The sequence below is a fragment of the Xenopus laevis genome, chromosome 8S (assembly GCF_017654675.1).
Source record: "Xenopus laevis strain J_2021 chromosome 8S, Xenopus_laevis_v10.1, whole genome shotgun sequence".
Classification (NCBI taxonomy): domain Eukaryota; kingdom Metazoa; phylum Chordata; class Amphibia; order Anura; family Pipidae; genus Xenopus; species Xenopus laevis.
In genome coordinates this window covers 7,424,506-7,448,475 of record NC_054386.1, presented here as the reverse complement: position 1 = coordinate 7,448,475, position 23,970 = coordinate 7,424,506, and the positions used below count along the sequence as shown (strand labels likewise).

Below are 23,970 nucleotides of genomic sequence, written 5' to 3'. Positions count from 1 at the left end.
ACCGAATCCACTATTTTGGATTCGGCCGAACCCCCGAATCCTTTGTGAAAGATTCAGCCGAATACCGAACCGAATCCTAATTTGCATATGCAAATTAGGGGTGGGAAGGGGAAAATATTTTTTACTTCCTTGTTTTGTGACAAAAAGTCGCACAATTTCCCTCCCCACCCATAATTTTCATATGCAAATTCGGATTCGGTTCAGCTGGCAGAAGGATTCGTCCGAATCTGAATCCTGCAAAAAAAGGCCAAATCCTGTCCGAATCCTGGATTCGGTGCATCCCTAATTTAAATGATATATATGTTCTTTTATTTGCTGAAACATACACATTATTATTAAATGAGAACTATACCCAAAAACTATTATATACTAAATTATATTATTATAGAATTACAACTTTCCAGCAAACAAATTAAAATGTGTTTTTTTTTTGTATAGGGAACAGTATCTGCCTCACATCTGTTTTGTGTGTTGGTGCATGTGTATATAATATTATTGTTATGCAAGAAGTAGAGCTATAAAATCACATAGGGGGTCATTTATAAAATTCGCGCAGAGCCTATTTATTCGCAAATAGTTGTGCTGCACATGCATTTTCCTGAACGCTAATATATTGCACTGCTCTGTTTTTGCGAATCCGCTTTGTGAATACATTTTTACAAATTTGTGTGAGTGCGCCCACTGTGCGAGGTTGTTATGCGCAAAAATAGAGATGACAGTAACTTAAATTTCTCAATTTGCAAAACTGTTTTGCGAATATTTTCTCCACCAACAAAGTTGTGGCGTAATTCAAACACCATTTGTGATTTTTGACATATTTAAAAAGCTCTCATAGACATTTTCATTGAGAAAATTTTTTCGCAATTGTTATTCACTGTACAAACCAATTTGCGCAAAGTTTACAAATGAGCCCCACAGTGTTTTCCCCCATAATCATGCTTACATGGTTAGGTACAATTTGGTATGTATCTGCTATAAAATTTCCTACACGTCAGACAAATTTTCCCAAACCATGAACAGTACACGATGTTTAAACCGACATATTAATGTTACACATTAACAGTGTTAAAACTATACAGTTTGGATGAATTATTATGGAGAACATACTTACATCTGGAAGTTTAGACCAATTGAAAGATTTCAGGGGGTTGTTGGGTTGAGGAATGTTCCTCTTTTTCATAGTAGAACCCAGAGGAGCCCCTGGAGGTGCAGCACCTAATAGTGGGAGACCAGGTGGAGGGGGTGGCCCTCCTGGTGGAGGTGGTGGTGGAGGAGGAGGTGGTGCCATTCCACCAGGCAAAGGTGGTGGAGGAGGTGGGGGTGGCATAAAGTTCCCAGAAGGTATAGACAATGGTCCTCCAGGGGCACCAGGCGGAGGTGGGGGGCCACCAGGAACTAGGGCACAGATTGCCCTCTGAAACAGAACCAGAACATTTTCTATTAAATAATATAATCTTAAAACCTTAAACATTTTACACATATAGTTATCAGGGATGTTACAATGTCATTAAGTTTTTTTTGATGATATTACCCTTTTTATTGTTCATTGCAGCTTCCCTGAAGATCAGACAGGTGGATGTATGTGCAACTGTATCTATATGCATCACTAAATGCCATCTGTCTGTCTAGACCAGGAGTCCTTAACCTTTTTTTTTTTTAAACCTGTGAGCCACATTCAATTGTAAAAAGAGTTGGAAGGGCAACACAAGCATGAATAAAGTCCCTGGAGGTGCTGTGATTGGCTATTTGGTGACCCCTATGTAGACTTGCAGCCTACAGGAGGCTCCGTTTGGCAGTTCACCTGGTTTTATGCAACCACAACTTGTCTCCAAGCAAAGAATTTAAAAATAAGCTCCTGCTTTGAGGCAACAGCCATGGGGTTGGTGAGCAACTGGTTGGGGACCAAGACAAACATAAAGTGGCTGACGCAATAGCTGGCGATGCCCTCGATGACCAACTCATAAATGATCATTTGGGTCAGGGAATATTTGGGTCAGGGAATAATTATAAAAATCATAATTCTTAAGGGAGCCAACCAGAAGCTAAATGATATAGAAAACAAATGTTTGAATGTTACGTATTTAAATATTGTTCTTATACAATATAAGAGTCCACAACACTAAGGGGCCGATTCATCAATAGTCGAATATCGAGGGTTAATTAACCCTCGATATTCGACTGGGAACTAAAATCGTTCGACTTCGAATATCGAAGTCGAACGATTTTGCGCAAATCCTGCGATCGATCGATCGAAGGATTTTTCGTTCGATCGAACGATTAAATCCTTCAAATCGAACGATTCGAAGGATTTGAATCCAACGATCGAAGGAAAATCCTTCGATCAAAAAATCACAGGCAAGCCTATGGGGACCTTCCCCATAGGCTAACATTGACTTCGGTAGGTTTTACCTACCGAAGTAGGTGGTCGAAGTATTTTTTAAAGAGACAGTACTTCGATTATCGAATGGTCGAATAGTCGAACGATTTTTACTTCGAATCGTTCGAATTCGAACGAATTTAACCAATTCGATGGTCGAAGTACCCAAAAAATACTTCGAAATTCGAAGTTTTTTACATTCGAATTCGTCACTCGAATTTTGTAAATCTGCCCCTAAGTTATATTTAGGCTACTTGCTGGTTTTCTAAAAGCATAAATGATGTTTGTAGCTCAGTGGCGTCACTTTGTAAAGGTAGCGACACATCAATATACAGTAGTTGTGGGTGTGTGGTTTATCCTCAATATCTAACTGCACATGAAGTATGAAGGACCCTGGGTTTCTATCACTATCTGCAGAGATCACAAAGCTGGACATTAAACTGCACCATACAACTATTATGTCCAGGGGTAAAACAGTATTTCAGTATAACAGAGGGTGTTGCTTTAAGAGTAACCAACAAAAATACTTATGTCATGACTTACACTGTTCAGTTCCTGGATCTGTGCTGTCAGCTCTGTCACCTGTTGTTTGACATTTTTATATTCCGTGGTCTCTTTCTCCAGTTTTTCTTTCATTTTATTCAGAGTCTGCATCATTTCTTCTTTCTCTTGGGTTTTGGCATCACACTCCCTTTCCTTCTTCTCCAGTTTTTGCTGCAGTTCATTGTGTTCTGTGAATGTGGCAGGCACAGATAGGAGCTTGATGAGAAACGCAACTGATTGAAGCTGGAATTTTAGAATTCTATGTACAATATTTTTTAAATTCTGCTAATTTTGTTATGAACAGTAGCAACATTCAGCCTATTATTAGTTTTCTGCTTTTTTTGTGGCCATCACCCCAATAATGTATGAATGTGCTGTACTTTATCATTTAAAGGAGAACTAAAGCTTAACTAAAGAAGTAGCTAGAAATGTTGTACATTATGTTTTGGGCTTCTGTACCAGCCCAAGGCAACCACAAACATTGAACAGTAAAGAGCTGTGTCTCCAAAGATGCCCCAGTAGCTCCCCATCTTCTTTTCTGCTGATTCACTGCACATGCTCTGTGCTGCTGTCACTTACTGAGCTTAGGGACCCACTCACAATATACAGTACACATAGAATAGAAATGTCACAATATAAGGCTGATTAGTAATTAATACACATAATTACTACATGGCAGCACAGAAACCAGTGCAATTAGCATCAGAATTTAATAATCAGCAAACCTGTAGCATCAGCTTATATTACAGGGGAAGCTCATTTTCTGCTGGATAATTAGTGATGAGCCCTAAGCTTAGCTTCTCAACAGCCAATCAGAGCCCACTGAGCATGTGAGTGTCACAGACACTTTCCAAGATGGTGACCCCCTGTGACAAGTTTGAAGTCCTGGATCATTGCTGCTATTGACAAGCTCAAACTTTAGCCTCGTGCAATGAGTTCAGTATATTAAATATGGCATATTTAGCCCTATTGATTTTAAGGGTTTAGTTCTCCCTTAAAGGGCACCTCAAATCACAATTGATGACAACCAATAGTGTCACGGCTGTTGAAAACCCCCTGGAGTTTATGCATAAGGGCAAACAAACCAATCCCATTTTGGCTGCTAGTGGTCTATAAAAGATTCTGTTGAATTATTAACTAAAATCGAAAACCCTAATCAGATGAATTGAGCTGAATTGGCAAAAATGCATAATCTCTCACATAAATTATTGCCTTCTGTTATCCAGCCTTAACATAGAATAAAAGGTTTGGAATCAGTTTTGCCTTGATTTGGCAGAATGCAATATGAATTGTGAATCCAGCTCTAATTTAAAAAATGAAGCTTGCATATACTGGCATAACTATATAGAATTGAGAGAGAGAGAGAGAGAGAGAGAGAATTGATACAGAATGCAGAATCTGAATTAAATCCACTAACCTTTTCTCATTTTTTCAGCTTGTTCCTTCCATTGCTTGACTTCGTTTTCATTAACTAACCTAAATAAGGGGATACAACATTATTTGAGGACTAGTTTTTCTGGTCCCCAGCTAAAACCTTTTACCTTGGGCATGCTGGTAAAAAATGACAATTCTTTAAAGATCATTCCCATTCCAACATACCTCAATTTAGGGCATACTGTATATGAATCAATTTAGGGCAGAGACAGATGAGAAGATTCGGGGGAGATTAGTCGCCTGGCGACAAATCGCCTCTTCTTTGGGCGACTAATCTCCCCGAACTGCCTCCCCGCCGGCTAGAATATAGCTTTGTTTTCTGAAGTCGCCTGAAGTTTCCTTGTGAGGCAACTTTGGGCGACTTCAGAAAACTATGCGATCCGAGTGCCATTCCGCCGGCGATTTATATTCTAGCCAGCGGGAAGGCAGAGGAGGCAGTTTGGGGAGATTAGTTGCCCGAAAAAGAGGCAATTTGTTGCCGGCGCCACTAAACATCTCGTCTGTCTCGGTTCCTGTGATATCTAAACATAAACCCTTCATCTGATGAGGCACAACTTGCATTCCCCAAAACCTGTGGAAACCGAAATGATCATTACTAAATTTAGAATAGTTATGTTTATTGAATTACTAGATTATTCTAATAAAATCGTAAGGTGTGTTTGCAATAAATCAGTTATAAGCCCGAGTAGGAGTTAAATGAAAAAGACCATAGAAATGGAAATGAGTTCGAATGAGCTGTCGAGCCCAAGCCAATTTACAGGGTCCAGGTGGACTGCCTTATGGGTCCATAACATTCTGTAACCCACAGAATGAGTCACCCACAGCAGAACAGTTGTTGTACCCTTTTAAGTGCCAAGCAAGATATTGTGTGTTACGCTACTATCTGGCATGTCACAAAAAATATGTAATTTTACAGTGGCATCTCTACTATGTTTCTAGTGCTCCCATTCAGTGTGGATGAGAGTTAACCCAAAAACCTATCCAATGCCCACAGAGCTAGTGCTAGGCATAGATATTTTTCAAGGACATTTACTTAAAGGGATCCTGTCATCGGAAAACATGTTTTTTTCAAACACATCAGTTAATAGTGCTACTTCAGCAGAATTCTGCACTGAAATCCATTTCTCAAAGAGCAAACAGATTTTTATATATTCAATTTTGAAATCTGACATGGGGCTAGACATTTTGTCAATTTCCCAGCTGCCCCTGGTCATGTGACTTGTGCCTGCACTTTAGGAGAGAAATGCTTTCTGGCAGGCTGCTGTTTTTCCTTCTCAATGTAACTGAATGTGTCTCAGTGAGACATGGGTTTTTCCTATTGAGTGTTGTTCTTAGATCTACCAGGCAGCTGTTATCTTGTGTTAGGGAGCTGCTATCTGGTTACCTTCCCATTGTTCTTTTGTTTGGCTGCTGGGGGGAAAAGGGAGGGGGGTGATATCACTCCAACTTGCAGTACAGCAGTAAAGAGTGATTGAAGTTTATCAGAGCACAAGTCACATGACTTGGGACAGCTGGGAAATTGACAATATGTCTAGCCCCATGTCAGATTTCAAAATTGAATATAAATAAATCTGTTTGCTCTTTTGAAAAATGGATTTCAGTGCAGAATTCTGCTTGAGCAGCACTATTAACGGATTCATTTTGAAAAAAATTTTTTTCCCATGACAGTATCCCTTTAACAAAAGTGTGGAGAGGAGCGAGTACGTTCGTACAGGTCTGGACTGAGAATTAAAATAGGCCCTGGCATTTCAGGTACACGGAGGCCCAATCAGCCCAGATAGAGGCCCTAACAGTCCAGATAGAGGCCCAAACAGTCCAGATAGAGGCCCAAACAGTCCAGATAGAGGCCCAAACAGCCCTTACCAGCCCACTTAATACTGACTTTCTATGGGACCTTATAGCAGCCTCTCTAGCATTTGCCACAACCCACAGTTACGCATGTATAGTAGTTTTGCAGTTAGGCTTTAAAGTCTGATTTATAATTATAGGTTGACTGTGATGTTGCCTATGGTCTATAAAATCCCAGACAGAGGCATGTTTATACAGTCCATTAAAGAAGATCAACAAATGCTGCGTTGATGTGATTTCCACATATTTTTCACCAAGGTCTCAAATGCTTATCATTTCCACCACCCAGGCCTCACCCTTTTAAAGGAACACTAACAAAACAGTTTGGGGCTACGGGAACATGACTTTTTAACAACCCTTTCCTGTTCTTCTCCTTAATAAAACAAGTTACAACAATGTTGCAGAAATGTTAAAGCACCACTTACATCCGAACCACATTTTTAACATTAAAATTTTCTAGCGGAGAGATGTCCGAATCCTGTCCTTTTTCATTCTGGATCACTATTTGTTGTACTATCCGGTCAAGCAACAGCCAATAGTGGACAGTGTTACCGCTTCTTTTATCTGCCAAAACAAGGCAACAAGCGCTGTTACTTCCATCCATACATTATATTTGCACAACACAAAGCACAATCTTTTTTTATAAAATAACATTTTGTCTGCTCAAGGTTAACAGATACCCTTTGCTGGAAATAAATCAACTGTTTTTAGAACAACTGCACTCTAATGGGAACAGTGGGCTAAAGGTAAAAAGAGAGATCGGCACCAAGTTATTTGCTGCTATGCAGGGCAGGGGGCACAAAAACACACAGGGGGCTAGTTATCAAAATCCGAATTTATCTCAATATTTTCTGCTACAAGCTCAGGTTTTTACGCTTATTTATTATTACATTTTCCCGAAAATTGGCTTTGCGGGGAAAAAAAAAAATCTGATTTTCAATATTTTTTCAGATTTTTCCATCCGATTTTCACGATTTTTTTTTTGGAATTTTCACCCGGGGTATTGCACAAAACCCACAGCACATCAAAAAAAACATTGGGACTTCTCCCATTGACTTATGCAACCTCGACAGGTCTGAGATGCCAGATTTTCAGATTCGGACTTTTCCATCCTCGGAGTTTAATAAATTCCAAAAAATTTGTCAGATTTTATTAAAAAATTTTTTTGTGATTTTTGCATTCAGGGTTCAGTAAATAACCTCCATAGTGTTGGTGCAGTTTTGCTCTTTCTTGAGCAAGCATGAGAATACCATAAATACTTCACATAGCAATAGGCTTGCTTATTAACACTTTTAGTCTAGGTCTAAGGAGTTGGCAAGGGGTTCAATCAAGATTATTAATCATAAATTATGGCCATGACATAATTGTCATGGAATTCAATAGGAGGATATTTGTCTCAGTGGGCTCTGCATGTGGCCTTTGCATAGAATAAGACAAGATGACAAAATCAGTCAAAAGAGCTGATTGTCGTCATTTTGCTTGAATTACTTGATCTTATTTGAATCGATTGCTGCTGGCCCATTGCTCTGGTTCCATGAGAGTATATATTAAAGGAGAACTAAGCCCTAAATATGAATATGGCTAAAAATGCCATACTCTATATAGTGAACTTATTGCACGAGGCTAAAGTTTGAGCTTGTCAATAGCAGCAATGATCCAGGACTTCAAACTTGCCACAGGGGGTCACCATCTTGGAAAGTGTCTGTGACACTCACATGCTCAGTGGGCTCTGATTGGCTGTTGAGAAGCTAAGCTTAGGGCTCGTCACTAATTATCCAGCAGAAAATGAGCTTCCCCTGTAATATAAGCTGATGCTACAGGTTTGCTGATTATTAAATTCTGATGCTAATTGCACTGGTTTCTGTGCTGCCATGTAGTAATTATCTGTATTAATTACTAATCAGCCTTATAGTTTGACATTTCTATTCTATGTGTACTGTATATTGTGAGTGGGTCCCTAAGCTCAGTAAGTGACAGCAGCACAGAGCATGTGCAGTGAATCAGCAGAAAAGAAGATGGGGAGCTACTGGGGCATCTTTGGATCTTTACTGCTACAGGGTGGTGGTTGCCTTGAGCACAAAAGCTAGTAAAGCTTTAGTTCTCCTTTAATACTTCAATACTAATATGAATACGATTTATGTTTACCATGTTTTTTTTTGTTTTGTTTATGTGTGCTTACATTTTTCATTTACATTAAGCCACAGCAAAATGGCAGAGTTACAGATATATGGATTATCCCAATAAAGCAAAATAACGTTGGCCTGAGCATGCAGCTCTTACTTTACCCTTTGCATGATACTTACAAGGCATTTGGAGACAGTGGTGCAGAATAGATGTAAAGTGTGGGTAGGACTCTGTGTGTGTTAATCGCTTTCTTATCAGTTCAAACATCTGAGTTGCACTTTTGGTGTCAATGTGAACCTTCATAATGGAAAAAAAGCATCCATAAATAAGTATAGACCAATAGAATTCTAATAACTCATTGTTATGTACTCATTATTAACAAGGGAGGTCTATGACACATACCAGATCAAATCCTTTAGCAAACTCCAGTTCATCTTCATTACGCAGTATTTCAAAGAAATCTAAATGTCTGTTAAACAAAACAAATTTTTTTTTGGATGAGTAGTGCAACCTGAACGTTGGGTGCACTGTTTGAATGATCATTTGGGTATTGAAACAATTGCAAGACCAAGGTGGTGTCGGCTATTTAGCAAAACAAACCTATGTATTTAAGCATAGACTTTTCCAGTAGAATAACTCACCAAATGGAGTAGGTGGCCCAAGTGCTCCTGCCCCAGGCCCTCAGCTCAAGGGAGCGGACAAAACGTATACAAAGCAGCAAAATGTTGGAGCAGGGCACTCAAAAGGTCACACATGGATCAGGCGAATGTAGAGTAAAAAAAATAGAAATCTTTATTGGTATGAACTACTCATGCCTGACGCGTTTCGTGTCAAAGACACCATGGTAGCCTATGACCAAGTGTCTTTGACACGAAACGCGTCAGTCATAAGTAGTTTATACCAATAAAGATTTCTATTTTTTTTACTCTGATCCATGTGTGACATTTTGAGTGCCCTGCTCCAACATTTTGCTTCTTTGTATACAGTGTCGGCCATTCTGCCATTGTTTCTTACCGATCTAGTGTCGAATTTTCATGTTCCCTCAGTTTATCGATCACTGGCTGGATTCCAAGCATTAGAAACTCGTATCGCAGATGAAGCCTGAAGTCTAGGCTCTCCTGGGGACAAACCATATCAGAGGATATTAATATTCTCAATATTCGAATAGCTGTTACAGAGACAACACGAATTGGAAAAAAAAAAAACCTTACCACGCCTGCCCCTTGGCTCAGAACGGCATTAATAAAGGACATAATTGCCGTCTTCAAACTGACTTCGTCCCGATACCTTCCTGTACTCCGGTCCAAATCATTTATGAGGGTCTATAAAAGTAGATCACAAACACAGTTACAGCCTCCCCTAAGACGACCATTTGTTTTTATCTTCCTTCAAGGCATGCGAATGTATGTAGATTTGAGTAGGTTGGCCAACAATATTAAAGTCTACAGCGCAAGGAAGTTTGGATGCCATTGTGAAATGGGTTGCTCCAGTCAATATACACTGACTCCAGATGTTTTAAACATTAATTAATAATTAATAAAAGAGCTGTAGCAATACATTTAAATAATAATTATTAAACTTGTTCACCATGAACCAGTCAGATGAGTAAAACCAGCAAGTTTCTTTAGATGAATGATAGATGTGCCTTAGTTTCATTCAAACATGATGATAATATACAAAGCCTTGGGCTAGACAGCATCAAAGAAGCATACCGACAGAATAGTAGGGAATTGTTCATAAAATAAACATGTTCTGCATAGATAATAGAAAATAATTGTAGTATTTAGTCCCTCTGGAATGTAGTTTCCAAGGGGTCTATGTACAATGATTGATAATCCCCTAAGTGATGTACGTAAGAGACATCTTGTCACTACTGCACCTGGAAGCGTGTCCGCTCGCTGGCATATTGTTGGTAATGTAACATGGCTTCTAGTACTTTCTTGTGTCCTCCCGGAACCAAGCAGACTGCTCCCATTATTTCCAGCACTGCTACTTTTGTTTTTATATTCTCAGTGGCGAGACTCTGGGCGATCACATTTATGCTCTCTGAGTGGGCCAAGACGTGAGACCGTCCCTGAGAGTTGTTCATTAGCGCTTTAATGCAGCCAATGAGAGAGGTATGTATTTGCGACTCTGCTATTTCATAGTCCATGCACTTCAGGAAGTTCAGAATGCACGTTAACCCATCCAGGTCGATAAATCTGGTCACAAACCTGCGTCACAAAAAAAAATAAATACATCGATTGCATTCTTAACACTGCTTGGCATAAGTATCTCATTTAAGGTAAATAGGAGCGCCACTTTAGAACACTGCGCTATGTATATCTTATGGTATTTCACATTTGCTAGAACCAATTTCGGCTGTAAGTGTGGTGGCAGACGTGACTACTGGGGGAGATTAGGCGCCAATCGACGAATCGCCTCTTCTTCAGGCGACTAATCTCCTCTAAATGCCTTCTTCGGACGACTTATCTCTCCTAAATGCCTTCCCGTTGGCTAGAATGTAAAACGATTCATTTTCAGAAGTCGCCGATGTTGCCTCAAAAAGAAACTTTGGGCGACTTCGGAAAACCAAGAGTTCCAAGTGCCATCCGGCTGGCGATTTACATTCTAGCCGGCGGGAAGGCATTTAGGAAAGATTAGTGGCCCGAAGAAGAGGCGATTTGTTCCGGGGTGACTAATCTCCCCCAGTAGCCACGTCTGCCACCACCCTAATACATGACAATACAATTAGTATCGAAACCTTAGCAAACATATCTTCTTTTGTTCCCTAGGTTGAAGGCCTCATGCAAAAGAAGCCATTTCATTTTTATTTTTAGCTTACAAAGGCAAGATTACATTTTGGAAAGTCTCTAAAGCAAGTAATTGATCAACAAAACTGAAGGGCAAAGAAGGGCTACTTTTGTCTGCTGATCAGATCAATAGATAATGAATGCAGATGCATATTCCTGTTATACATTATGCCTAATCCCCATTAAACTTGCTTTCAAATGCACTGTAGGTAATAAAAGCTCTGCCCTCTGTCTGGGAAGAAAGACTACTGAGTGCACTTATGTTAAGACATCAGGAACTCCCCATCCGCAGGATTCACTTCTGCTGCATAAGCATTTAACTTACTGATAGAACATAGAAATATCATTAATTAGATAGCCATAATGAAGGCAATTGTTCAGGATGCACTTTACAAGACAACTTAAGTTGGCCACTATATTTCACATTTGCTACTAATTCACTAATAAGGTGGGCTAGAGACGGGAAAGATTGCCGTATTCGAATCAGCAAGCGAAGTCCAAAAGCAAGCACAGATCTGAAAAACTACCCATAATGAGTAATTTGTTGCATATTGAGCAATTATCTCTTAGAATTAAAGGGATACTGTCATCAGAAAACATGTTTTTTTCAAAATGAATCAGTTAATAGTGCTACTCCAGCAGAATTCTGCAGTGAAATCCATTTCTCAAAAGAGCAAACAGATTTTTTTTATATTCAATTTTCTGACATGGGGCTAGACATTTTGTCAATTTCCCAGCTGCCCCCAGTCATGTGACTTGTGCCTACACTTTAGGAGAGAAATGCTTTCTGGCAGGCTGCTGTTTTCCGTTCTCAATGTAACTGAATGTGTCTCAGTGAGACATGGGTTTTTACTATTGAGTGTTGTTCTTAGATCTACCAGGCAGCTGTTATCTTGTGTTAGGGAGCTGTTATCTGGTTATCTTCCCATTGTTCTTTTGTTTGGCTGCTGGGGGGTAAAGGGAGAGGGGTGATATCACTCTAACTTGCAGTACAGCAGTAAAGAGTGATTGAAGTTTATCAGAGCACAAGTCACATGACTTGGGGCAGCTGGGAAATTGACAAAATATCTAGCCCCATGTCAAATTTCAAAATTGTATATAGAAGAATCTGTTTGCTCTTTTGAGAAATGGAGCAGCACTATTAACTGATTCATTTTGAAAAAAAATGTTTTTCCCATGACAGTATCCCTTTAATTAACATAGGAGGCATTAAACCATGCAAGATAATCCATTGTTTGGGGTCACAATGGCAGCTTCCTCTCGCTGTTCAATCACTGTTGTCAAATTTGACTTGAAAAGAATGTTAAGGACCAACATGTTGGCTACTCAATATGCTTTTTCAGTCATAACCCAACAATGGGGGGCTGCCAGATGAAGAACAGATTGTTTAATATGCGGCCTCTTACAATGACATGAAGAGACACTGGAAAGGGCAGCAGCGTGTTTGTTTGTAGGCCTGCTCTGTGCCCACACTTTGTACTGAGGATTCTCACACATAAATAGGAAAAAGATTTTCACACTGCAAACAACAAAATGCAAACTGGAATTTAAGCTTCTTTTAGTTTTGCCTATGCCTTATGGAAGTGAAAAGCTACTCTTTGAAGCCTCTTGGGAGAAGTGTGTTAGTGTTCCGAGTAAAGGCTAAAGCTATAAGCATCAATTTCTCAGAGCTCTGTGGTGTGACAGGGTGTGCCTACGTTCATAACCACAGGGCATCATATTCTAAATCCCCAGACAATTCTTTAGTTTCAAGGGTGTAACAACATGTCCACCTACTGCTTGGGGCCCAGGAGTACAGAGGACCTGGACACACCTATGAAAAGCCACAAGCGTTAAAGGATAGAGGCTCTTAAAAATTTTGCCTTGGGGCCCAGTAAGTCCTAGTTACATGAGCGCCTTTCCACACTAATCAGATGAGTTTTGGGAGAGTTGAGAAATCAGGACATACATCTGTCATTACCAATTAAAAGGCCAGAAACAAATGAATGCTTTGGTCAAACAAAAGAAACAACTGGAAATAGACCAAAAACTACACCATGCACATCTGTTTTAGCTACAGATTTCCTTTAGCATTAAAGGACCATTAACACCAAAAATTAAAAGGTTTCATTTGTTGCAATGCCCCAAAACAATTAAATGAAAGAATCTGTATTTTTCAGAATTGGTGCATAATATCCAAAAGGGCCGAATAAGTATTAGCACTGTGCACCACAAAATTATAGTAGATGTCATGAAAAAAACAGCTGAAATGTATTGCCTCATAGGCTTGGTCCTAAGTGCAGTCTTCAGGCTTTCTATTGTTTTGCTTCTTTCATCTTCATCTTCCTTGTCCATTGCAAAAAGTGTCCTTCTCTGCAAGACAAATGAATAAGATTAAGGACTTGGGTTATTTCTAGTAATCCTTCCATTAATAAAGTATAAAAGTGAAAAAAAACCCAAAACCCTCAAATACACACCATCCAGGCATTATCTTCAATCAAATGTAAACAATGACCTTGACGATTATATAATCTAATATGATTATATATGATCCATCTGTCATGGATACTTCTCAGCATATTAGGCATGTGTTCTTCGTTTAAATTGCACCTTCACACAAAGGACAGCATTGATCCTTAAGCATATTTTAAGTGGATTTGTGGACTTTTAACTGATTTCTTAGATACGTTGTGCAATATTAGTAAGGCTCTTTGTCCCCATGTTGTCAGTTATAACTGCACATTACTAGGGATGCACCGAATCCAGGATTCAGTTCGGCATTCGGCCAGGATTCGGCCTTTTTCAACAGGATTCGGCCGACTCCTTCTGCCTGGCCGAACCGAATCCTAATTTGCATATGTAAATTTATTTGCATATACAAATTAGGCCATGAGGGGAATCGTCTGACTTTTTGAGAAAAAAAAAGGAAGTAAAAAGTGTTTTCCCCTTCCCACTCTTAATTTGCATATGCAAATTAGGATTTGGATTCGGTTCGGTATTCGGCCGAATCTTTCACAAATGATTCGGGGGTTCGGCTGAATCCAAAATAGTGGAATAGTTACAGGTCCCTCTACGTCAGGGGTGTTCAAAAGGTAGATGGGGAAATACCAGTAGACCTTTAGTTGGTGATCAGTATATCTCAAGACGCTGTCAACAACAGTTTTCTTCTTTTCATTCAGATTTTATTCTGTTAGGGCAGAGACACATGCTCAGATTCAGGGACATCTAATCGCCCGGCGATAAATCAAATCTTCTTTGGGGCGACTAATGTCCCCAAACTGTCTCCTGCCAGCTAGAATCTTAATCGCCAGTGGGATGGCACTCGGATTGCTTGGTTTTCCAAAGTCGCCCGAAGTTTCCTCGTGAGGCAACTTCGGGCACTTGGGAAACTAAGTGCTCCGATTGCCATCCCGCCAGCGATTTATATTCTAGCAGACAGGAGGCAGTTCGGGGAGATTAGTCGCCCTGAAGAAGAGGAGCTTTGTCACTGGGCGACTAATCTCCCCGAATCTGAGTGTGTGTCTCTGCCCTTAAGGTTACACAAGAAATAGTTGTTTTTTCAATACAGTAATATAAATTCTCTTATAAATCAATATAATATTTAAGTAATATTTTCCATGGAACAGAATGCTAACAGTAATATTATGGATGTAGATCATAATGGGACAACATCACTAAAAGTAGACCCCACATTAGTAAAGTATGGGCATTCCTGATCTACGTGCACTGAGAAGAGTCACTGGCAGAGGAGATTACACCGCAGTCTGGGGAGGGCACTGGTTGGGCAATTTGCCACAGAGTGTCCTAAATCTCTGGCCATAACACTATGCGAAGAGAAAGTTGATCCAAATGATAATTCACCGCTCGGCAGAAGCAGAAGTAGTTAAAGCATTATAGTTTCTATTTGATCTAAAAAAAAATCCTTATTAAAGTATATACCAGCATTCAGTGGCTTCCACATTTATAGCCCAGCTGCTTTATAACCAACAGCTGCAGATCAGAAGCTCACGCCTGAACTTTAACACTTATATACAAGAAGATTTATATATCGTGTTTCTCAGGACCGTGAACAAGATCAGATGCACACAGACATCAAATAACAGGTTTAGGTAACTAATAACAGAACACCGTTTGCTGATAACCATTCTGGGAGTGCTACTGGCATGGAAACAAACCCCAGCATAAACATCAGAGGGACCTTTTTAAGATATGGTTATATGGTTACAGTAGTACAGCATTACTTATTATTGAAAACCCTGGTCATGCCGAGTTGTTTTTTTATAGTGACGCTGGGCTCAGGGTTGGAAATATATGTGACAAATAAGGACATGTCTTTGCAAGGAGACGTTCTATGCTGAAACAGAAGCAATGTTGTATTAATATTTTCTCTGTCCTCTAGAAATCTGTCCCATGGTAAGCAGACAGCTGGGGCCAGTACAAAGCAAGCATCAGAACAACAGGGATATCTGATTGGTCATGTATGCCTGAGCGAAAATTCGCCTGGCGATAGGGCGTCATGACAGCAGCACTCAATCACCAAATTCAACAGAGGAGGAGATGGATGTGTAACTAGCTTCTGGTTTCCAAACTCTGGTCTCACGAGGAGGGCCCAAAGGTGCCCATAGATGGAATGATCAGCCACTTTGGTGAGGTCGCCAAACAGGTGGATGGTTCACAATATGTCCAGGTCACCAAACAGGTGGATCTTTCTCAATATGTCACCTTTCAGGTTGATCCGATCATTTGGCCTCAACGAACAGATGCAATCCTCATCCTTGATTTTCAGACATATGCAATGGACACCTGGATGACTTTTGGACATATATTGGTTGGGTAGGTCTGTCAGAACCATTAAGCTGCGATTCAGTCCGTTGCCAGATTTTTTAGGTCCATGTATGGCAATGCTAAAAGCAATGACACACAGAGTTCTTTTCCGCCCAAAGGATGACAAATCTATCTAAAATTCCCATCTGTTGCTATTGGAATTACTGCATTCAAAATGCTTTTAATATGTAATAACAAATGAGTCATTTTTGTGTGATTACATAAGATTGGCCCATGCAGATGGTTGTACTTGCAGTGCATCCAATTGTGACTGGTCATAATGTATTTTCAGGCCCACGGGAGCAGCGATTTTCCACAGGGTGACAAAGGGCATCCTTGAGTGTATGGAACAGATACATGAAAACAAGTGCAAGGCTTAAATTTACAAACTGGAGCACCTTTTCACTTTATGAGAAGGATTAGTTTATTAACCCAGTAATCAAACGAATGGAGCTGGTTAATGGGTATCTCAATAAACAAGACCAAAGTCACTGGTATTCCACACTAGAGTGTAGCAACATACACAGAAGCCATATGCTTTTATGGATCTACTTCAAATTAGATGGTGTAAACTTGACCCCTTTTGTTCCATTATTAGTAAATGAGTCCAGCAGTACCTGAGTGACAATATGAAATCACAATTGAGCACAGTCGGATACTTGAATTTGAGTCCTTATTATTTGAATTCTGCTTTTGTATATGTAATATCTTGAAGACAATTAAAATATTTTAACGAATATATATATATATATATATAAGTTGGGGGGGGGGGAGAGGATGGTATAAAACTAAGAACATGTAACATGGGTGGTATAATGAAAAGAGCCAGCCTGATAGGCTCATTGCTAAATACACTGTAATGATTTAACCAGTCAAAGATTTTTTCAGTGAGAAAGCTGTGCCAGCAAATTATTGATGACTACGAGAAAGACTGGCACACTGCTGTTGGGATGGCACCTACGGTAAAACGATATGGATTTATTTTTGGGAGGGAAGAAAAATGGCAATGGGATGGAAAATTGTACTCTATAAACTGGGAGCAGAAAGGAGCATGCAGCGTTTTCTCAAAGTGGGAACTACAAAATTAGTTCTATTATACAAATGTTAATTTTCTTTCATTTGTTGTACACGGCAATAAAAGCACTGTGAGGGGCCGATTCACTAACTTCGAGTGAAGGATTCGAAGTAAAAAAACTTTGAATTTCGAAGTGTTTTTTGGGCTACTTCGACCATCGAATGGGCTACTTCGACCTTCGACTACGACTTCGAATCGAAGGATTCGAACTAAAAATCGTTCGACCATTCGATAGTCAAAGTTCTGTCTCTTTAAAAAAAAACTTCGACTCCCTAGTTCGCCATCTGAAACCTACCGAACTCAATGTTAGCCTATTGGGAAGGTCCCCATAGGCTTTCCTAAGTTTTTTTGATGGAAGGATATTCCTTCGATCGTTGGATTAAAATCCTTCGAATCGAACGATTCGAAGGATTTAATCGTTCGATCGAAGGAATAATCCTTTGATCGTACTATCTGCGCTAAATCCTTCGACTTCGATATTCGAAGTCGAAGGATTTTAATTCCCAGTCGAATATCGAGGGTTAATTAACCCTCGATATTCGACCCTTAGTGGATCGGCCCCGAAGTGTCTCTGACATCAGAGAATTATAACAATATTGTCTTACAGATACGGCATCATGTGTGTAAACTAAGAAATAATACACTCATAAATAAGGATAGAAGTGAAATTCGAAGGGCAGTTCTGTATGTGTTGCAGTACTACAGCCTTTTTTAGCTAATGTCAGATGTTCTATAATATAGACTTGTAACGTAATAAGATATCATGAACCATGCACTTCTCCAACTGTTGCAATAACCCCATCCTACAAGGAGCCACAACAGTCTTATACATACAATCTCATAACAAAAGCCTTAAAAGAAGGTACACAGCTCAGGCCTCATAGCTGTTAGTGCCCTACAACTGCCTTCAGCTACACACTTTCTGTCCTCGTTAATGGTAAATACGCTGTCATCATGCCAAACTGCTGTGCTAGATATGTAAAACATCTGCAACAGCATGTTCGGCTATTTACAATACATACATGGCATCTATATAGAAAACATCTGTTTCTTTCCAAATCCAACCCCTCCTCATGTTAGGCATCTTAAAAAGATGTTTGGAGATATTTCCTCTATCTGGTTCTTGTACCTGGCAGGCTTCCACCACAGTTGCCCGACAGCTGTGCTGTGCAATGAGCACTTCACGTTAGAGTCCTGCGCGGGTCCATTTTTTGGGACCCGAACCCGACCCGTACCCGCAACCTGCAATCCACAACCCAGACCCACAACCTGCATTCTTACCTGCTTGGACCCGCTACCCGACCCTAACCGCAAGTACCTTATCTGCAACCCGGACCTGCGACCCGCTGACCATCAAGAATCAGGAAGTGCTGTCATTGTAAACCGGAAGTGACATCATCGGAAGTAGACGTGATCAGAAAAAAAGGAGTAAAACAGGAAGTGCTGTCATTGTAAACTGGAAGTGACGTCATCGGAAGTAGACGTGACCAGAAGAAAGGAGTGAATATCGATATTGAGAAGACCGATGGCCCGACCCGCAACCCCGCAGAACCGCCAACCCGCGGATATACCCGCACCTGGAAATCCTAAACGCAACCCGCAGGGTACCGCAGGTTTTTGCGGGTACCCGACCCGCTGCAGGACTCTACTTCACGTTGCCCTAGTCAATGTTATCATTAAGAGCAATGCAAATGACACAAAGGGCAAGCAAACAAGGCCGCAGCGTGTGACCAATGTGCAGTGTCAAGCTTTTAACATAAGGAGGAACAGGAGCTTTATTCAAAATAGATAAATGTACAGTGTGTGTAACCCTGGCCTGCGCATCCCATGGCTGAACATTCACTCTTTTTATTCTTTCTAAGTCATTTGTTCTACTAACTGCTAAGGATCTTCAAGAAGCAATGTAAGCATAGTAACCTATCACTCATAAAGAGGATCACCGTACCAGAGGCCCCACTTTCAGACTAGAGGAAAAGAACTTTCATTCGAAGCAACGTAGGTGGTTCTTTACAGTGAGGTTGAGGAATGCACTGCCGGGTAATGTTGTGATGGCCGATTCTGTTAATGTTTTTAAGAGTGGCTTGGATGATTTCTTGGACAAGTATAATATCCTATATAGATAAGGGTGTATATATAGTTTGTGTGAGTGCATGGAGGGGTCAGTGTGTGTGTTTGGATGCTGAGTTTCATTTGGAGGGATTGAACTTGATGGACTTTGGTCTTTTTTCAACCCGATCTAACTATGTAACTATGTAACTCCTACTTACAATCAGTAACTAAAAGCTAATTATATAATATATATTATTATTATCTAATCAATATATAATCAATATATGTAGAAATTCACATTAACCAACAATATATTCTCAAAAAAAGGTTTAAATGTGTGCAATAAGTCATACACGCAGGATTTAGTTGGTATAAGTCCGGTTTGCTGGTCCATTGTGGGGGCTAGAGTAGGAATTTGAGCTCTATATTTGGCATCTGCAGTTTTAGGCTTTGGAGACAAAAGCAGTTCGGTCAATTTTATTTGTGACTTGGGCAAAAGAAACTCCAGTAGGGCACAAGTGCCTGAGAGAAATTTCTGCTTCTTGAGGCCGGAGGACTTGTCTGGGATGTCCTGCTAAGTGTGCACCTTACATTACTCACGGCATTACTCATCAGCTGTCCAGTCATTTCAAATACAAGTTTTATCACTGCTTCCACATATTGTAGAGGTCTAATAATACACATTAGTTTTCCTTCACCAGTCCCCACAGATTTACTCATGCAGATTTCCTTCAAACATTGAACAAAAACATCAGGCAGATACTTACAGCAGCCATTGAATTCAGCTGATCAATGTAGAACTCAGGCCAGCTTGTAGCTCCTTCTTCGTGATCCTATAATAATAATAATAATAAAAAAAAAACAATGTACATATATTGAACTATGTGCTAACAGGAACAGATTTCTTTTCACAAACAAAACAACACATATTTAAAAATATAACAGTTTTGTGTGGTTATTGGAGTCCCAGAGAAGTCCCAATGATGTGTACATGGGTACACAAACCATGCGCAGTAAGGGCTCCCAATTTAAGAGGAAGGGTGGGAACTTTTTTGACCTCCTGGCTTCTGATGAGCTCTGTTTTGCAACACCAACTGTGTATAGAGAAGCTATCCTGCTATATACACATATTAGGGATACGCCAAATCCACTATTTTGGATTTGGCCGAACCCCCGAATCTTTTGCGAAAGATTTAGCCGAATACCGAACCGAATCCGAACCCTAATTTACATATGCAAATTAGGGGTGGGAAGGAGGAGACATTTTTTGCTTTCTTGTTTTCTGACAAAAAGTGACGCAATTGCTCTCCCGCCCCTAATTTGCATATGCAAATTCGGATTCGGTTCGGCCTGGCAGAAGCGTTCGGCCGAATCCGAATCCTGCTGAAAAAGGCCGAATCCTGCCCGAATCCCGAACCGAATCCTGGATTCGGTGCATCCCTAACACATATGTATTCATGAAATAAATCAATGTTTATATTGCATGGCAGAACATAAAGATGAAATTGAGAATGGGGGATTCATAAGAGGGCAGAGCGACATTATAAAAGACCAGCAACATGAAAAAAATGAAAGGTTTTTCTGCATTTACATATAACGAACAGTTACCTTACTAAGCTACTGCGAAGTCATGTGGCAGCAATTCAAATTGAAATTAGGCAACACAAGCATAAATAGAAAATAACAGTTAATCTATGTACAATACAGCAGGTATAGCTCTTACACAGGAAGGTTAACAGGGCTCAATAGTTATGCATGGCTCATTACAGGACGACTGACTTGAAAATGCCCTCAGATAAAACAACGGATATGTAGCAATTACATTTTTTTACGTGTGTATCAGAGAGATGTCTTAATTGATGTGTTAAATATTATGATGACTATTTGAATAATCCTTTAAAGTTTCTCATAATAACGTCGAATCTATAACAGAAGAAATTTGCAGTTGGAATAAAAAATTCAAAGTGACCAGGGTCATGCTCAGGAGACAATTCAAGTATCTGTTCTATTATACAAGCTGTATGGTTACAGTATGTTAAAGGGGATCCGTCGCCCAAAAAAATTATTCAAAATCCCATTTTATCACATTAGTCAAGCAAAATGAACTTTAATTACACTATATAAATTATTTGACTCTTGTGTCCTTCAGTCTGGGAATTCATAATTATAGCAAGCAGGCAGGAGCCATTTTGTGGATCTTGTTTGTGCACTAGAATGGGGGACCTGATGTCCATCCCCATGTCCTGGCTACACATTTAAACGGTGAAGAGAACTGGGGAATGTGGGGAGAGCAGTGACATGTAGGAAGTGCTGAATGGAAAGTGAAAGTAATTGTCTGCCCCACCTCTATGCCCATGGCTCAATTGTACTCAATGTAACTGAATGTGTCTCAGTAGGACATGGGTTTTTACTATTGAGTGTTGTTCTTAGATCTACCAGGCAGCTGTTATCTTGTGTTAGGGAGCTGTTATCTGGTTACCTTCCCATTGTTCTGTTGTTAGGCTGTTGGGGGGGAGGGGTGATATCACTCCAACTTGCAGTGCAGCAGTAAAGAGTGACTGAAGTTTATCAGAGCACAAGTCACATGAACAGGGGCAGCTGGGAAATTGACAATACGTCTAACCCAATGTCAGATTTCAAAATGAAATATAAAAAAATCTGTTTGCTCTTTTGAGAAATGGATTTCAGTGCAGAAATTCTGCTGGAGCAGCACTATTAACTGATGTGTTTTTTTTAAAAAAAAAATATTTTTTCCCCATATCAGTATCCCTTTTCTGAATTACATCTTCCCCTTTAGATGCAGGCACCAGCCTTCTTAAAGTTTTACCTCACTACATTATAATTACTACATTTTAATACCTAGTAAGTTGTAGGAACTGGCAGTCTACAACTAGAACATTATTGAAAAACCAACATAACCCTCGATTGCAAAGCTCACCCTGCTAAATAGCTCTTTGCAGCTCTTTGAAGGCTTCTGGCACAGTGAGCTTTTTTTGTTTATTTATTGCGCGCGATTGCAAGGATAATGCATATTTATTCAGTATTTTTACTAGATTTCTCAAAGCATATCTAGATAAAAAGCATCCGGAGATCCTGATAAAGCGACTGCGATTCTGAACATGACCAACACAAGGTGTTGTCAGATGAATATGGTTTTTAAGAGAGTCACACAAAAACCATATTTACTGCAGGTGGGGAGCTTAGCCCTTTTATTGTGACCACCTGTGCATCAACGTTTCAGGGGGTTCAACCCTCCCTTTGTCAAAGCGGACGTCAATTGTCTAGGGCAGTGATCCCCAACCAGTAGCTCGTGAGTAACATGTTGCTCTCCAAACCCTTGGATGTTGCTCCCAGTGGTCTCAAAGCAGGTGCTTATTTTTGAATTCCAGGCCTGGAGGCAAGTTTTGGTTGTATAAAAACCAGATGCACTGCCAAACAGAGTCTCAATATTGGTTGACAATCAACATAGGGGCTACCAAATGGCCAATCACAGCACTTGGCACCCCAAGAACAGTTTTCCTGCTAGTGTTGCTCCCCAACTCCTTTTACTTCTGAATGTTGCTCACGGGTTCAAAAGGTTGGGGATCCCTGGTCTAGGGAGATCTGAACCACCAATGCAAGAGAGTCGTAGGAAAGGTGCGGTATATTTACATATTGTAGTCAGGTGAATATGGCACATCTATTAAGGCTAGGACTCAGATGGGTGGGAAGGTTGCCACATTTTTTGGTATTTTTTGTTGTTGTAACTTTAGACCTTTGTAAACAAGCAGCTTTCTTATTTGCCGTTTTACAGCCTCTGGGTCATCTGAGCAGAGCAGTAAGAGCGGCTGGTGATAATGATGGGTTAATACGGATGGGGTCGAGGGTTAAATGAAAAAGCAGAGCATTTGCCCATTAGGTGCTTTACAAGCCAATAAAATGGCTCTAGTGGGTTAGCAGTAAACAGCCTCCGTGTAGAGGGGCTACGCGCTCCAGCTGCAAGAGTGGGATTCATTAGCACACAACATTATCTCTGGCTGGAGCGCAGCGAGTGCAGCAATGCTTTGTATATACATTGTGGGAATTTTTTTATGCGGAGACCCAGGGGAATGTCCATATCTGGCAGAAAGTATCAGTGGTGTAGCTCTCTCATTCATCTCCGACCTGCAGGTTTAAATCAAGCTGGCATAGGAGGAATGTGTTTACTGAAGGATCTGAGCAGATATTTTAAACCTTTGTAAGTGGCTGAACCATTTGTTCTCTCTCTCTGGCCTGCTCTCAAACGAAACGAAGCACAACCTTATAGAAACAGATCTGAACAAATGTAGCCTAAAGTCTGGCCATCTAAATATTTGTGGGCACCTCTGCGGCAGGTTCTGCACAGATTGCAGTTGGTCTGTTAAAACGGAAATGTTCAGCTTCTGATAATTAACCTCGGGGGTCGAATAAGGGGTTTGGCAGAACAGGGTCTGCATCTCCTTATCCTTTCCATTCAGTTTTGATTGTTTTGGAAATTATTAATCCCAACTGGACTACATTCGTTTATTCCATGTCTAATTAGCTAGATCAGGGGTCCCCAACCACTGGGCCGTGGGTTGTGCTGAACCGGGTCGCCTCTGGCTATGGCTGCAGTCTACAATAGCTGCAAAAACAATGAAAAATGCCCCAATTACCTGCATTCTCAGATCCCTAAAGGCCCCATACACAGGCCGATAAAAGCTGCTGAGTCGGTAGCTTATTGGCCCGTGTGGGGGCCTTCCGATGGGCTTCCCCAATCGATAGCTGGCCAAAAGTCGGCCAGATCTCAATCAGGCAAGTTAAAAAATACAGTCGCATTGTGGCCACATCTGTGCGGCTATGCAGTCCCGCAATCCAACCGCCCGTATCAGATCCATTTTGATCCAATTGTTGGGCCCTGGGGCCCACGATTGGATCAGCCCGATATC

At 40.4% G+C, this 23,970-nt stretch overlaps 1 protein-coding gene across 6 annotated transcripts in view; it reads right to left on the bottom strand.

Annotated features, from left to right (window-relative positions):
• daam1.S (dishevelled associated activator of morphogenesis 1 S homeolog) overlaps nucleotides 1-23,970 on the bottom strand; it is a 123,310-nt gene that overhangs the window by 29,248 nt on the left and 70,092 nt on the right. For 5 of the 6 annotated variants that reach the window (XM_041574480.1, XM_041574478.1, XM_018232276.2 and 2 more), the window contains 11 exons: nucleotides 19,813-19,878; nucleotides 13,376-13,470; nucleotides 10,206-10,539; nucleotides 9,538-9,648; nucleotides 9,341-9,444; nucleotides 8,729-8,795; nucleotides 8,506-8,623; nucleotides 6,628-6,766; nucleotides 4,338-4,396; nucleotides 2,921-3,108; nucleotides 1,112-1,414 (listed from right to left, as the gene is read on the bottom strand). In XM_041574480.1, coding sequence (XP_041430414.1) covers nucleotides 1,112-1,414; nucleotides 2,921-3,108; nucleotides 4,338-4,396; nucleotides 6,628-6,766; nucleotides 8,506-8,623; nucleotides 8,729-8,795; nucleotides 9,341-9,444; nucleotides 9,538-9,648; nucleotides 10,206-10,539; nucleotides 13,376-13,470; nucleotides 19,813-19,878 — 1,584 coding nt within the window. Of the gene's footprint in view, nucleotides 1-1,111; nucleotides 1,415-2,920; nucleotides 3,109-4,337; nucleotides 4,397-6,627; nucleotides 6,767-8,505; nucleotides 8,624-8,728; nucleotides 8,796-9,340; nucleotides 9,445-9,537; nucleotides 9,649-10,205; nucleotides 10,540-13,375; nucleotides 13,471-19,812; nucleotides 19,881-23,970 lie in introns of all 6 variants that reach the window. The other variant, XM_041574482.1, reaches the window with a different exon arrangement.